The 17,800-nt window shown below is 32.2% G+C and overlaps 1 protein-coding gene across 1 annotated transcript; it reads right to left on the minus strand.

Annotated features, from left to right (window-relative positions):
• Positions 1-15,890: 15,890 nt before the first annotated feature.
• LOC131033587 (uncharacterized) lies at positions 15,891-17,490 on the minus strand. Its single transcript, XM_057964818.1, has one exon. The coding sequence runs from the start codon at positions 17,238-17,240 to the stop codon at positions 16,263-16,265; it is 978 nt and encodes a 325-aa protein (XP_057820801.1). The 5' UTR covers positions 17,241-17,490; the 3' UTR covers positions 15,891-16,262.
• Positions 17,491-17,800: the final 310 nt, after the last annotated feature.

A 17,800-nucleotide genomic window follows, 5' to 3' on the forward strand; every position in this document is an offset into this window, starting at 1 on the left:
TCACTATTTTATCTTTTAATGCCATAATATACGGTGGTCTACTCTCTTTGACAATAGCAGTTTTGAAGTTTTAGTAAACACAATTTTTTATTTTTTTTACTCACATCTCTTACTAAGGTTTTATTCCCTTACCTTATTTGTAGAGATATTAAACAAACTTCTTCCTTTAGATTTTCCTTCTCTTAGAGATATTAAACAAACTTCTTCCTTTAGATTTTCCTTCTCTTACCTTGTTTAATATTTTGAGTGCCCACTATGTTTTTTAGGGCGATTGGTGAGATGAAGTTATTGACCTATGGAACAAGTAACTTGATGTTCGACCACTAACCGACCACGAAATTCACCTCTTCAAATTTTGTGGCGAGTGCCCCCTCTCTCCCTTGCCTATAAAAAAAATAAGCACAATTTCATAGGATACCCATCTCTTGCTTTTGCAGCATAGCATAACTATTGATGAGCAAGACTAGAAGCAGAGGATCAAATGGGCAACACTAGCTTCAAAGAGAGCAGCTTAGAATGACCATGGTGGAGACTCCTCCTCGTTTTGATGGAAGAGTCTTCCCCATGGCCATTGGAAGTTGTTCTCCCTGCAAATCTACGTGTTGATGGAATATGCTTTCTATCGAAAACCATCCATGAAATAGTAAATAACTCATGTTCAGGCAAGTTTGTTAGTTCATGTTCAGGGATAACAGTTTGAGTGCCAACTATGTGGTCAGATTGCTTTCATTGATACATATTTATTTTGATTAGTAGATTATAAAGAGTGGCTTTTCCAATAAAACAGATGAAATATTCCTAACAGATAAGTGTACTAGTCTCCATAAATTAGTAATATGGCATAGATCGGCAAGAGGTAGCAGAACTAGGTGTCATTACAAACATAATGTAAGCACACCCCACGTTTAAGAAGAAAATGAGTTGGAAGGTGCTTCAATGGCTTCCTTCGCAAGAGTGGGAATGAAATCATATCAGTTTACACTAATGCTAGTCGTGGAATCCACTCCACTCCCCACTACACTGCAAAGATGCGATTATAATCATGTAGTGTGGATAACAATTAATTCTAGGTTTTCAAAGACTAGGTGGTACTGCTGATAGAATGAAATATACTCACTCTCATCTTAAAAAAATATCAAATTTGAAATTTGTACATAATATAACAAATGGGACATAGATGCTAGTGATAATTTCAAATGTGTAGATGAGAATCAGTCTATCATTGAGTTTATAGAAAGTATGAGTCTAGAAACTCCAAATGCAAGGTCCCTTCTATAGATAGAATTCTTTGGATGTTACTTGACGTTGAATTCAAATGCGAAACAGTGAATTGATCATGTTGTATAGGGTTTCTTGGGTCTACAAATTGTAACGAGTGGGAATGAAATCATATCTGTTTACATGCAATGCTCGTGGAATTTACTGTACTCCCCACTACACAACATAGATGTGATTGTGATTGCGATTGTGATATGATAGGAGTGTGTATGAAAATAACCATTACTTCTGCATCTTCAAAGATCAGATGGCACTGCTGACAAAGATAGTAAATTATGTCATAACGCTATTAGAGAAGGGTGTTATCATGTCATCTCAAAAGTGGTTTGCGTGGAGATAAATTGCATTATTCCAGGCAAACGCTTTCCGTAATTTCATTATAAAAAAAAGCCGTGAGAAGATAAAATAACCGTTGTTGCTTTTCAACGTCTTTTCCCTACAGATTCCAAAGTCTACTTTAGTGTGTCGTTTGAGCTTATCTTAAGTGCTGCATAGCCATTTTTCTTATCATAAGAGTATCATATAAAAAATAATCAATAGAATCGATTAGACATGTACTCAAGATAGAAAAGGGAAGGCATTGTTGTCCTAGATGCTAGTAATGCAGTTTCATTGTGACTATCATTAACATATACATTGATGAGTCCATCTTCTTAAAGATGTTAAAAGCATCTCATCTATTTTTCACAATTTTAATCTTTCTTTGTTTTATCTTTTCTTAACATATAAGTGGATAGGCAAGAGAGTGTACTTCATTTTAACTTAGATTTTTCAACTTCTCCAATGTTGTAAACAAAATTACATAAATAAAAAATGAAGTCCAAAACAAGACATAGATAAGGTTATTTGACTTTTCCATTGCATTTCCATGATCATCCATATTCATCTACCAATGTGAACATTCATTTTCATGATTATGTGTGTATAAAATTTCAAATAAAATTTAAGATTTCTAATACAATTTTATCAAATTTTTAAACATTCAATTTAAAAAATGCAAATCTACCCTTTTGAATTCAATCACATAAATAAAACTATTTTCCAAATACACACAATTTGAAGAAAACTTCTCATGATGTCAATATAATTTTTTTTTTGTCTAGTTAAAAAAAAAATGAAGATTATTGAAACAATTTCTATTGATTCAAAAACTTAATCTAAACAATTTATTTATAAAAAGAAGCCAATGCATTCACTTAAAGTGTCCATCATTTAAAAAACATATCCAAACCAACATTAATAACTTCATGTACACAAAAGAAAAAAAATTGAAATTTTAGCAACTTTCTCCTACAAGGCAATAGTTTCCCCATGCCCAAGGCATGTGTTAATGAAAACTCTTCTTTCATTTCCTTTTTCCAATTCATTCAAATAGGCTATTAAAATTATTAATTAAAAGCATCGTCTATAAAAATTTATTTTTCAATTATAAAAAATTATTATTATTATTTTAATGAGACTAAATTTTACAACTCTTTCATAATAAAGAATAATTTTAAATCAAATGCTAGTCTGATGTGGACATGAATAATTTTAAATCAAATGCTAGTCTGATGTGGACATGAGGGAAATGTCCACTATTTACAAAATTAGATACTATGAATTTTTTACTAAAACATAAATGCATTAAATTGTACAATAAAATTAATTAAAAATATTTAAACATGAAATTATGATTTAATTAATTACTAGAATATATCCACTCTACTATTATACAATAAATCTACAAAAAATAATTAATATCTTTAATTATAAAAGTTAAAATAATTTTACAAAAAATAATTAAATAACTAAATTGATAGGAATTGAGTATAGGTGCAAACACAACATAGTTTTCTATATGACTAAATACTATAAATTGAACAACTTAGACTTAGGCTCATAAGGGTGCACAATTATAATCTCATTGCTCAACTCTAAGCAAGATGGGGTAAGGATAAAACACAACACAATCACCCAAGTTGATTGTCTCTAACTAATCATCTTTGGAGATAATGTGTGACCACACTCAAGTAAACATTAGATCTTTCTAATAGAAAATAGTTGAAGTGTAATACAAATATACACTAGTAATAATAATATAAATTCTACCTTTATAAATACCCTTTATCTCTATCATGATTCAAATATAAGATGCCAAAATAATAATCACAATATTGAACTCATTACAAAAAAAAAAATCACTTATTATCATGAAATAGTGGGCATGGCACATTATTGAATCCAACATGTAAATCCAAACACATATATTCATGTACAAAATCCATCATCTCAATGACAATTTAAATGAACATCATTAATGAGTTTGATACAATGTCAATAATAAAATAAGGAAAGTGAATACATATCCACCTACATTAATCCAAGAACATTGCAAAATGAAATAAATGATAAGTATGATATAACATTAAAGTCCAAAATATAAACCCTCACTAATAGTGTACAAAAATGGTAATCTATAATGTCACATATATAAGGATCAAACATATAGAATCTTAACATAAGTATCCGAGACATATAATAAAGACACCTCAATAGCAATGCAAGACCCCATTGGAAGGTTCAACACACAAGCTCATAATATGTCTCATCCATAACATACTAACAAATCACTCAATATAATAATATAATATCTCAAATGAAGTAACACAATTCACAAATGCTAGTGATAATTTCAAATTCAAATAAATAATTGTTCTATCATTGAATTTATAAAAATTATTTAGAGTATAAAATTTTATATTCATTTTATTATTTAAACTCTAAATGCCCCTTATCTAGAAAGAACCTTATCCTATAAACTATTTTGATGTTACTTTACATGAATTCAAATGCAAGACAATGAGTTGATTATATTGTATTTGGTTTTTGTGTTTGAAAATTCTTGGATGTGAAATACTTAAAAAATTGAATGCTAGTTACTTTTTAAGTTTGAGTATAAAATATTTAAGTTAGATCTAGAATTATTTAGAGGAATTATTTTATGATTGGATACACTTTTTCTAATTGTGGACTCAAACTTAGAAGAAAACATATCTTTTATGTCCATTGAACTTCTCAATTTTAACAAAGCAAACCTATCTTGAGTTGGAAAATAAAAGTAGTGAATATATATATATGTGTGTGTGAAATAAAGACGAGATTCATATAAAGAAATATTACAATCCATATCAATAAATATCAAGGAAATGTAATTATAGAGATTCAACTTATCCATAAATTTAATTCAATTTATTGATCGAGAAATTTCGTAGAAAAAATGGATTGCTATTTAAGAGAATTAGGGGAAGAGCACTACTTATTGTTCATGTTCCAATAATTGCTCACTCCTTGCACACTTAGCCCCCCAATTACTAACCTTAAAAAAACCAAAACACAAATAACTAAAATTCCATTAATAAATTTCACATGTACCAAGAGCTGCTCATTTTTTAACATTTTTGGGCCATAATTGGCCCATTTGTGCACCTTTATTGGTACTCATAGTGCATGACTACAAGGGCATTTGTGCATAAGTATTGGCAATTTTAAATGCATGATTATCGGGACATATTTAAGCAGGTATCAAGAGAAACTTTGAAATTTGTACTTTTTGACCCTTGCACGCATAACGGATCCCACAACGTGCATCACTACTACCCAGAAGCCAAAACAATAGCTATAAGCAATTGAGTTGCATGTAGAGACAACCAATTTTTTTTTGTCAAAAGACAATGTACCATTTAAAATCTATGGGTGCACAACCTTAACTATAATGACTATTGATATGCTTTCCCTAGAATATATTATTCTAGTGATAATAGTTTAAAAGCCAAATCCTCTTATTTCTATTCTGATCAGCTCAAAACTTTAGGGTTTGGTAATTTTTGTCATGTGAGCCCACTTTCAGAGAATCCTACATGTTTGATCATCAATTACTATCATGAATTACTATCATGATTACGACTAATTAGTAACATAAATATGGTCTAAAATCATTTCTTAGACCATTTTCACTTCTTCTTTAATCCACTAACCATCCCAGAAATTCACCCTCCAACTTTATGGCGAGTGCTCTCATCCGCCTTGCCTCTAAGAAATAGCACAATTTTACAGGATACCCATCTCTTGCTTTAGTAGCATAGCATAACCTTTTGATGACAGGCAAGGGTGATTGCAAGAGCAATGGCAGAAGAAGAGGATCAACTGGAAACACTAGTTTCAAAGAGATCAACTTCGAATGACCATAGTGGAGACTCTTCTCGCTTTGGTGGCAGAGTCTTCCCCATGGCCATTGGAGGTTCTTCTCCCTACAAATCTACGTGTGGATCGAATATGATTTCTATGGAAAAAAATCCATAGATCAAATCAGTAATTAGTTCAGGTTGAAGCAAGTTTATTCGTTCATGTTCAAATTCTTTCCAGGTTGATACATTTAGGTTGATTATGAGATTATATAGAATGATTTTTCCAATATAACAGATAAAATATTTTTTTCCATAGAGTTCAGGTTGAAACAAGTTTATTTGTTCATGTTCAAATTGTTTCCAGGTTGATACATTTAGGTTGATTATGAGATTATATAGAATGATTTTTCCAATATAACAGATAAAATATTTCTAACCGATCAGAGTAGTCTCCATAAATAAAATAGAATATATAGATAAGGACACCCCAAGTTGGAGAAGAAAAAGAGTTGGAAGGTGCTTCAATGGCTTCCTTACATAGGAAGCAAGAGTAGGAATGGTAATGAACAATTATGTCTTATGCACTCGGCTTCCCACTACATAGCACAGATGTGATTGTGATAGTGATATTGATATGATAGAAGTATGTGATTATAATTATGTAGTGTGGACAATCATTAAATCTATTTTTTTTAAAACTACATAACACTGTTAAACGACTTTGAGAAAATGAATATTTGTACCTCTCATCTTAAAAAACTATTAAAACATGAAAACTTTAATTAAAAACACATAATTTTACTATAAGTTAGAGCTAGGTCCTTTTCCTTGAATAATGTCGATGCCTTACTTGAAACTGAGTTCCATTACAATGTTAGGGAATTCACTTTGTACCTACAAGAAATCACGCAGTGGATTACCTCATATTCATAGTACTTCATTTGTTTATTATCCACAGTCTCTTCTTGTCATGTTGCTTCTTTCTACCCTATCTTCGTTTGCACTGCACTTTTAATAAAATAATTTTTTAGTCAATCATTTTATTAAAGAAATTAATAGGATATAAAAAAATTAATTGTTTAAAACATTTCTCCCTTATCTGTTTTGCCTCCTTCTAATGCCATGAGCTCTAGCGAGAGTGGTCTTGGTTAATCTTGTTGTCTGGTTGTTTGGTCTTTTCTTTTTGTCTTATATCTATTGAATCCAAAACAATATATCTATATACAAAATCTATCATTTCAATAACAATTTATATTATCATAGAATAGTGGAAGTGTCATATTGTTGAATCCAACATGTAAATCTAAAATTATATTTTTATATATAAAACTCATCATTTCAATGATCATTTATATGAACATCTTATCAAATATGATATTATGTTAATTTATATGAAATAAGGCAAGCATATACATATCCACCTACATCAATACAAGTGCATGATCCACACACCTTAATGCAAAAGAAAAAATAACATCATGTTGATAAGTATAATATAGCATTAAAGTTAAAAATAAATAAAACCTCACTACAACAATGGTAATCCATAGTATCACTATCACTGAGAAGAATATAATACTACACAAGGTCTAAAATACATAAAAATTGAATGTTAGTTTCTTTCTAAATATTAGTATTAAATAAACTCAAATATACAATTCTTTATAGGAATGATCATATGATTGTATATACTTTTATTTATAGTGGAGTTGAACTTAAAAGAAAACTACATAAGGTCTTTAAATGTCCACCGAACTTCTCAAATTCAGCACCTTGTTTTAGATTTAATAAAATTAAATTTAGATAAAGGAATCTATCTTAGGTTTGAAGATAAAATTAGTGAAGGTCACACACACATGCATGGTATGAAATGAGCATGGGAAATATATTTAGCAAAACTAGAAACTATGATCAACAACGATTAAGGAAAGATAATTACAGAGACAAAGCCTATTCAAAAGTTTAATTCAATCTATGAGCCAAATAATTTTGAAGAAAAGTTAGATTGCTAGTTTAGAAAATTAATGTTTTGAATGGGATAATAGTTAAAGTGTCAATTATATGGTTAAATTGTGGCTAGTGTATGGGTACTCTAGATTGTTGGGCAACCAATTCCTCTTATAATGTAAAATAATTATTACAATATGAAAAGGCATAGGATGGGGCAAGGATTCTCAACAAAGAGTTTTGTTTATCATTTACTCAATTGAAAACTTACAATCTTATAGAATGGCTTGCTATTTTTATCAACTTAAAGCTTTACAGTGTGCTAGCTTTTGTCATGCAAGCTCATTTTTAGAGAATCTTATATGTTTGCCCATCAAAGTCCATCAATCTAAACCATTGGGTTTTCTCCTTTAATCCCCTTGTTTATGTATTAGAAGAAGAAATTTGTATTCCTATTTTAGCGTGAGTAGCCAAATACAGCCTAATCAAAGTGATTTCCTTTACCAATACAAAAACTCAACTAGCTATAGTCATTTTATTGATCACTCTTTCCTTACACTTATTGATTAAGTAACATCTTTTATGAGACTTTCTTCTATATGAAAACACTTTTTCCCAAAGAATTTGATTTCATTATTGCATGGAAAACAACTCAATGTTTATTATAAATTATGATTCATTCATTATAGTGGATTGATAACTTCAATTAGAAGTTGATTAATTAGGGTGAAACTTTTAAATTCCTTACATCCCATTTTTCTTTGATTATGCTGAGAGGCATCTACAATGACATCAAAATATCTGTAAACAAGAATTCAATTTTGAAACAATTTGACATGCAAATGATGGGTAAATACATGAAATATGTCATCTTTTGGTTTTTGTGGAAGTGTTATTTTATTACTCCAAATAAAATAGAACCCTCGCCACTTGTCTCCAACTATATGAAACTGTTACATACTTAAGAAACTCTATTATTATCCATATTTTTGAAACTCTTGTACACTAATAATATTGCTAATTGTCAAATTCCCTTCTATTATAAGATATCTCTCAGCGTAATCTATAACTCGAATGACCATGGTGTGGACTCTACTTTCCTCACTTTGATGGCAGAGTCCACACCATGGCCATTGGAGGTTGTTCTACGTGTAGATGGAATATGCTTTCCATGGAAAACCATCCATAGATTAGTTATCTGTTCATGTTCTGGCAAGTTTATTGTTCTAGTGATAATAGTTTTAATGCCAACCATGTGGTCAAATTGTTGCCAATTGATAGATTTTTGTGTTGATTAAAAGATTATAAAGAATGGATTTTCCAATAAAATAGATCAAATATTTCTAACAGATTATAGTAGTCTCCATATATTATTAAATTTTTATATATATGTTGTAGATCAGCAAGAGGCATAAGTTCATTGTCATTGCAGTCAAGGATGGATACAAACAGAATATAAGCACACCTCGAGTTGAAGAAGACAAAGATGAGTTCAAAGTTGCTTCAATGGCTTATTTGCATAGTGAGCATGAGTGGGAATGAACAATAATCTCTGCTTACATGCAATGCCTGTGGAATGCACTCTACTCTCTACTAAGAACATATTTGATTGTAATAGTGATAGTGATATGATAGACTATAACTATGCATTGTGGATAACCATCAATCTTCTTCTTTTATCACTATTAAACAATTTTTGTGTAGAAATAGTTAATTAATTTTATCCTTTCTACATGATTAATTTTTTTAATTATGCTAGCTTTTATTCTTCTCAGTATTAATTAAATATAATCTTGTCACTATAGTCCAGATAATTGATTTATTTAATAAATCAATTATTCCCTATTCCTTCTAAGGTTATCTAATCATTTATTTCTTCTAAAATCCCCTTAGTTAATTAATTTAAATGAATTAACTAAATCAAGTGATTCTTACAAATCACCTTTCTAAACTCTCATTAGCCTAATTAATTCTTCTAGAATCCCTCATAATCATGCTTAACATTATTCTTCACTTTTTAATTCCCCCAGTCATTCTCTCTCCTCTTGTCAAATCCTCCTACAAATCCCACTTGTCTTCTAACCCCTCATTATCTCACCTAATCTTCCCTCTTAATTATTTGCTAGTGGCTAATCCCCATGCTTAGCCACCAAGTCAACTCATAGACATTTATGGCTAAAATCCACTTGTCCCCTCCTCACCTTCCACCTTAAATGCACCCAATTGGGTCATTTCAAGGATTTCAAAATTTCACATTCTCCCATGACTTTCACCTTCCCAAGGAATTTTAAATTCATTTTCTTGTCTCATCCCCTATGCATCTCATTATATAGGAATTTTTAATTCCCTCTCCATCCCCCAAGGAATTTTTAATTCCTTTTTGTCTTCCCTATGTACTTGGGGACCTCTTCCTCATGAACATTGTGGAGTGTGGAGACAAGAAATGCCTTTATGAAAAATCTCTTGGTCTCCACACTTGTCATATCATGTCCTCTCAATACATGTGCTCCCCTTTCCTTCAATCTCCACCCTTGATTCATCCTCAATCTCAATCATTCACTCATCCTCCCTCAAATCTATAAATTGGCGTCTCCAAGCCAAGTAATTTCATGTTGTCCACATAGCTCTATAAATCCATCAAAAAGTATCCTCACTATAGCCAAATCCCCACTTAGAATACATATCCATCACTCAAGCATCCATTACTCCATCTCATCTATCCTTGTTATGCTTCTTGGAGAGCAACCCGCATCCAATCTTCGAACCAATCCAATCAAGTGGAGCATTCGGATGCACTCCACTTCATCAAAGAATCAATCCGAAGAACAAGTGAAGGTTTGTGGAGGTATAATGGTGTTTTGTCTTGTTTTAAATATTTTAAATTGTTTTATGGATTAAACTAACCATTAACTCTCACCTTGATTTTCCCTTGGTTCACTTTGTACTCATGAGAAGCACGCAGTGGATACCCTCATATCATAGGGATATAATTTGTTTGTTCTTTTGTCTTCCATATTGAGGATACCCACCTTTTAACATTGTACCATGAGTCTTTTCTTTTCATGCTTCTTCTTTCTACCCCATATCATCATTTGTACTCTACTTTTAATCAAATAAATTTATTAGCTAAAATAGTAAATAGCCATCAATTTTAGTTAGTAACATAGTAGAAGATTGCTCAAAGCCTCAGGTCAGAAATGCAACTCAGAAAAGCCATATGCTAAATGGGAGTTTCCATCTTTACCAGGTGAGTTGCTCTCTGTCATTTATTTCCCTTAAGAGTCCAAATTTAAAGGTCATCGTAGGAGAGATCCATGTGCAACATTTGCGAAATGGATAAGCAATCGATAGAAATGTACTAGCGCTAGTGTTAAATATACCACCACTAGTATATTTATGTTTGTTGCATAGACGTTGCCCAACATTTGTTGATCCTTGAGATTATAATCCTTAAAAGCCAAGAAAACATTTAAGGATTCTATGTGTCATACCTTTAATTAATGTTCCACGTTGTAGGCTTGAGAGAAATCCTTTGAGTCCATACAATCTCACAATTATTTAAAATATTGATTTCTTTTAAAATTTAATTTAATATATTTGTATTATTTGAAATGTATATACATTTAATGATTTATATTAAATTAGTATAAAATATTATCAAAGAACATTTGGTTTAATGACAAAGTTCATGTTGTAAGCATCTAGATAGTGTCAAGTTCAAATCTTCCTCAGTACAAACTAAAAAATGTTATATAAAGCTATATTAATAAAAAAAATTACTATAAAATAGTGTAGAAGTTCAAATATTAAATACAAAACAAATCATGTTAATAATATATTACCAAAAATTATTTTTTATTTATGTAAATACTATATTTTCAATGGATGCGAAAAAGAAAATAGTTAACTGCAAAAAACAAAACAAGATCATAAGACACAACGCAAACGCATAACACGAGTTTTAACGTGGTTCACCAATTAATGGTTACTTTCACTTAAAAGCAGGGTATCTCTATTTTTATTACATAAACAGTTTGTCATTACACGACAGCAAGAACAATCTCCTGAAGAATATATATAAACATATGCAAAGGGAAAGAAAATAGTGAAGGCCAAAAGACACCATTCGAAGAGAAGAATAGGTGATCATTGGATTTCATATCCAACAATCTCCCACTTGAAATCCAACAGTAGCTGCTATACTCCAGAGACTGGCCCCACTCCAGGCATATTGTCACATCTTGACAATGCCGAGAGAAGTTCTACAAAAATCAAAATTCTCCCAAGATACAACCTTCATCAATGCATTAGTCGGATTCACTTTTGTATCAATCTTCTCAACCCATAACTTGCCCTCATTGATCAGATGATGAATGAAATGATGACGCAAGTCAATATGCTTAGACGATGATGAGATGTGTGATTGTTAGCTAAAAAAATGGCACTGCTATTGTCACAAAAAAAAAATCATTTTATTTACATCTCATCTCACCCAACAATCATTGTAACCATATCATTTCCTTTGCCCCTTCAGAGAGATCCATGTACTCAGCTTCGGTGGAAGATTGAGAAACTGATATTTGTTGCAATCTAGATACCCATTTTAGACATTCTTTTGCAAAAGACCACTCATCTCAAAAACTCTAAAATGGAATATACTCATTTGAATCTCAAAATATCCTTGAGAATTTTGCATGTCATGCAGATGTCTATGCTCCACGATCTTGTCCAACCGAATTGATATCAAATTCAAACAATAGGCTATTAATGCTTCATCTTTGTAATTCATGAGGTCAAAATCATGAAATCCTGATCATGAATTTTTTTATGAGTGCACTAGGCTCAATGCATAAATGTGCAAGGTGAAATTTGTGACACTACAAATTAAAATTTATTTGGTTATGTAGTGTCCCAAAATCGTAACCTCATGCAAATTCATGATTATATAGGCCCCATTTTAGCATTACTGGACTTCCATGCCTAACATGCTTTAGCCCAATTTATCATTTGTTTCTCATATCTTCTCCTCATTTAGTATCTAAAGCTATAGTATATGACCATATTAGAGGGAGAAAAGTGCCTAGGGCTCCCTACTCTTGAGAGAAAATTGCCTAGGGTGCCCTGTTTCCCCTAAACTGGCCCCAAATATGGTCCACACAACAATCAACTTGACTTATCAAGAAATCTTTTCCTATGACAACTTGTTCTATATTTTGCACCCTAAAATGCTTGGGAGAGGTATATATGCAAGGTATCCTCCCTCATTTTGTGATTGATCAAATACAAAGATGAAGCTCTCCCTCAATTCCATTTCAAGAGCAACAAATCAAGCATCAAATAATGGAGGACTAGGAGTTAGTGGTAGATCTATTCATTTATGATGACCTCTATGATATTCTCTACGTCAATTACAAGTCAACACCGAGTATCTTCATGAGCATTTCAACACAAAGAAGGCCTACAAATGTATAAACATTTCAATTTCATTTATAATCTCTACTACCTAACAAAACGCTTTCAATATCAACTCCAATTCAATTCAATTTCAAGGTTAATTCCTAAAATGGTGCTTGACTTAAAAAAACTCCTTTCTACCCAACATTTTCTGTCTTTTTTGTGTGCATGAACAGATGACAAAGCTAAAGAAAGAGATGTAGAGTCATCAGCTAGAGATTTACAGTCTGCAATTAGTCTAAGCCGAAACTAATGGGAGCAGGCTGACCTAGGCGACTGAGACCCAGGAGCGGATCAAGCTAGGCCACTGAGTCCCTACACTTTTGCCTCAAATTTGGACTACTGAGCAAGTTACAATGTGTACCTCTGCAAACTTTTTGGGAATTGGGTTTTGAGTCTATTGTCTTTTTGTACATGCAAAAAACTATCATTTTAGCTTACTTGCTACTAATTCATTCATTTTTCCTTACAATTACACTTCACATTTCAACTCAACAATGAAGAACCACTACATCCGCTTTGTGCTTGACCCATCTTGAGCCTAGTAGATCATTCTCGTTTAAAATGTAATCAAAGATAGAAATAAGCCTAGTTTCCTAGTTTGCATGCATTAAGCTAGTGGACCCTATTTCCCCACATTATAGGTCATCATACATGTTTCCTAAAATCCTCTCACTAGAAATAATTCTAGATGAAAGTGTGGCATGGTTTGGTTCTTTTACCCCATAAATAAAAAGCATGGTGGCCCTCCATCAATTTTATTTGTTACGTCAACACACTTCACAACATCTAAAGCTAACACAACTAGGTGAGTCGTTGATGAAGAAGATCCTAACAATCCTAAAAGTAAACAATACATGTAAAGAAAAAACATAGAGCCTTGAAAGAAACTCAACCTAAAGAGGTCATCAACCCAACACATAGAAAGTAGATCTTAATTCCTTACTAATACACAAAACTATACCACTTCCATTTTTTCATCCCCTCCATAATCTAATTCTCCTCTTCATCTACCTCTTACTGCTCCTTCTTCCCCTTCATCATCTTGTTCTCCTTCACCATCCCCTCCTCATCAAAATTTTCCACTTCCATCTCCCCCTCCATCATCTTATTTTCCTCCACTATGTCCTCCTCATCCACATTTTCCTCCTCCATCTTCCTTTCCTTCATCACCTTCAAGTAACATATGTTTTGATACTATACAATAGACTACACTTCCTCCCATTATATCTTCCTCTTCTTCTAATCTCAACTATTAATCAACACCATCCCCATTGCCTTAGCTAAAAGAGATGGTTACCCAAAAAATAAAATATACTTAGGTAATTAACCTCAGTTATTATGTAGTAGCAAAAATGATAAATATGACTTCTCAATTAAAGAAGATCCATACCATTTTAAGGCTAATTATAGCTCTTTCCTGTAGAACCCAATTTGTGGAAAGTGCTAAACCCATTGCAACCAAGAATAAAGAAGAAATGATAGGAGATGATTATGATGTTTCTATGGTTAATATTGGTCCAACCACACATGAAATTAATATTCATAACTTTTAGGTATCAACTACCAAACTAGTAGAAAATTTTCAAAATGAGAAAGAAACAAGTAAACAACTTGAGGAGCAAGTTCATACATGTTAACATTATATGCTAAATCCATCGTACAAAATTCAATTTAGCATCTTGAATAGTTCTCATCAACATCTTCTAGTTCATTATTAGGAGAGATAAGTAGTAAATTTATATAGAAAATCAAAAGATATCAAGTGTTTAGTAGAGAAACTAAATATTTCATGTAATAGACCACTCTAGATGGACTAGTATACCAAAGAAGCTACCAAATTTATGAGAAGATTGAGGCAAAGAAAAGAGAAGCAGAGTCTAAATTGTAAACTATGAAGAAAGACTAAATTGTGTGATAATCAATAATCAAAGACTTCCAAAAAATGGTGAAAATTAGTGTAAGCATTATATTTTTGAAAAGGTTTTCAATAAGCATAAAGAAATCTAATGGTTTAAAAGGGTTGAATTATCATTTGGTTATGTAGCAATCAATGACTAAATTGGAAAAGGATAAAAAAATAATTTGGATCAATAAAGGTCAACATTGGAGTTTATTGCTTAGCCTTTGTTTATATATTCTTAAAGAAGATGAAACTAGGTTGGTTGATTTTCCTATCATAAATAAAATTTTCAAAGATATGATTTTTAAAAAATTTACAAGAAAGGATATTATTGATGATAACACAATGATAAATATTGAACAGTATATCTTCTTTTTTAAACAATGTTTTAAAAAGACATTTTAGTCTCTAAAGAAAGAATTGAGGAGATAAGTGATGCATTGCTAGTTTAGAAACAATGCGTCTTTAGTATCTCTATGCTCAAGGTAAAATGATAAAACCAATTATGAAAAAAAAAAAAAAAAAACTTAGGAGAATTTCTATAATTATATAGTTGTAGACTATTTTTCTTGGCCCACATTACTTTGTTAGAATTAGCAATTACACTAAAAATACGTATGTTGTTCATGTAGCAATTGGAAAGTCTTTAGATCTTCTAAACTATTTCTTAATTTTGAAATGACTTTTATATTGTTTTATCTTTTAATGGCATGGCCTATAATGGTCTACCCTCATTAACAATGACATTTTAAAAAAAAATCACAATGAACACATAAAAATTGTTTGAGACTCATCTCTTGGAAAATCTTATTTATAGAGATTCTAAACAATCTTCTTAGTTTAGATTTTTCTTGAATATTTCACAACTGGTAAGATTGTAAATTCTATTATCTACATGCAAAATCTTTTTTCTAGCCATCCAAAAACTTAACATTTGGTGTGTTTGAATTTTTTTAAAGTGTGGTAATAAAGTAGTCATGGGTTTGAATTCCTTTTTAAAATTCAAATTTTAAATACCATCATAAGAGATGAATGCATAGTTACCATTTTTTAATTATAAAACCATCAATATAGTTTATATCTGTATTTTTACATTGATTAATACATTATAAAGAATAGCTTTCCAAAAAGAAAGAAAGAAAGAAAGAAAGATTCTTTTATAGTCCATTATGTCCAGTGGTCTGCATATAGGTCTACAAATGGTTTATAGCAATATGGGACTATTCCATACTCTTATAAGAACCATCAAACTATACTACAAACGAGACATACATACCTTACCCCTGTAGAATCAATAAAACAGATACAACATTTGTAACACAATTACAAATTTACTGTAGACTCCATATAAACTATTAAACATTTATATGTGTCATAGATTAGGCAAGAGGTAGAACTGCATGTGATTGCAGTCAAGGATTGATACAGACAGAATACATAAATGAGCACACACTGTGGTAGCAAGACAGAAAGAAAGGGAGACCCCCAAAGACCCAACTGTGAGAGACATGCAATTAGATCTTGGTTTTTGTAGCCCACATTAGTTTAAGCTTGCCTTCTTTACTGCGATACAAAACCAGATTACCATCATCCTCAATAACCAGAAAGCTAAACTTGACACCCCCTTGTCCACAATCCTGATTAATAGCCCACACTGCACCCTTACCACTACCCTTGTATATAACTAAGTTGCCATCCGACTGAAGACGCAGAAAGCATTTGCTCCCATGCCCTGCACTCTTGCTGCTCCACAGCACTCGACTGTTCTGCTTATCACTCAACACCAGATTACAGTCCCTCTGCATTGTCAATCGAATTCTTTTGTTGGCAGATGTCAAGTACTCCCCGACTTTGAGAACGTCCCAAATGCCACTGTTGTGGCTCAGCAATACAAGAGGCCAGACGGGACAGTCTAAAAACCCAGTCTTCTCAACAGGGGAATCTCTTGACACACTTGACATAACAGAAGAAGAAGGAGGAGGAGGAAGATATTCCCCATTGCTTGAATCAGCTGTGCTAAACTCATGATTACTTACATTGAATAAAGGCAGTTGAAGGGTGGCCTCGTCTTTGTGGAGGAGATAGTAATCGAGCCAAGCGTAGGCATTGGATATGGCGGCCCAAGAGTAGCCTTGCAGCAAGTAAGGCCTCAGATATGTCACAGTCGTTCTGAAATCTTTCAACACTAAGTCTCCCCTGGCTTTCTCCCACGTGCCAATGGTGCACAACTCAGTCCAACGTGCATATCTGATGGCGATTCGCTTGTCTTTGATTTTGTGCACGTTTGCATAGGCGAATCCGCTGTCAAACCAGTTTGATGTGTCGAATCCATTGAATGTTTCCAGCAGATTGGTGAGCGCTACGAAAACAGCAGCGCCCTCTTCCTCTGTTAAATCTTGCTCCCTACCAGACGATGTCTGGAATAGTGCAAACGATGGATGAGCGCTTAAGAGGAGAATGACAGCCAAGACAAACAATGTAGAAGAGGACATGGTATCACTAGCAGCCAAGTTGAAGTCTTGAAGAAGAAGATGAGGAGTTGGGAGGTGCTTCAATGGCTTCCTTACATAGCGAGAGCAAGAGTGGGAATGGGAATGAACAATTATGTCTTCTGCACTCGGCTTCCCACTACACAGCACAGATGTGATAGTGAAATGATAGCAGCATGTGAGTGAAATGATAGAGAGAAAAGGTAGACTTCATCATTCCAGACAAACACTTCCATAATTTCATCTAAAGAAAGAAAAGCAGCATTTCATCTAGCTACAGAGTTGCTTTTTACTGTCGAATCGGAGAAATTTTAAAATCTATTTGGCTGTGTCGTTTGTACCTTTTTAATATGCTTGTAGGAAGAGTCTCAATAGTCGAAGGAGTTCCCTCTATGAAATGAATTGAGTTGTACTTTTAAGTGATTATTCTCATTCGACATAAGAATCTTTTATTTTGAATTTCTAAAAGCTACACAAATTTCAATAACAATAATAATGTATATTTATTTTAGTTAAAATTTAAATATCAATGACAATGCATGATTAATTTAATCATTTTAATT

This window comes from Cryptomeria japonica, chromosome 5, assembly GCF_030272615.1.
Source record: "Cryptomeria japonica chromosome 5, Sugi_1.0, whole genome shotgun sequence".
In the NCBI taxonomy this organism is placed as follows: Eukaryota; Viridiplantae; Streptophyta; class Pinopsida; order Cupressales; family Cupressaceae; genus Cryptomeria; species Cryptomeria japonica.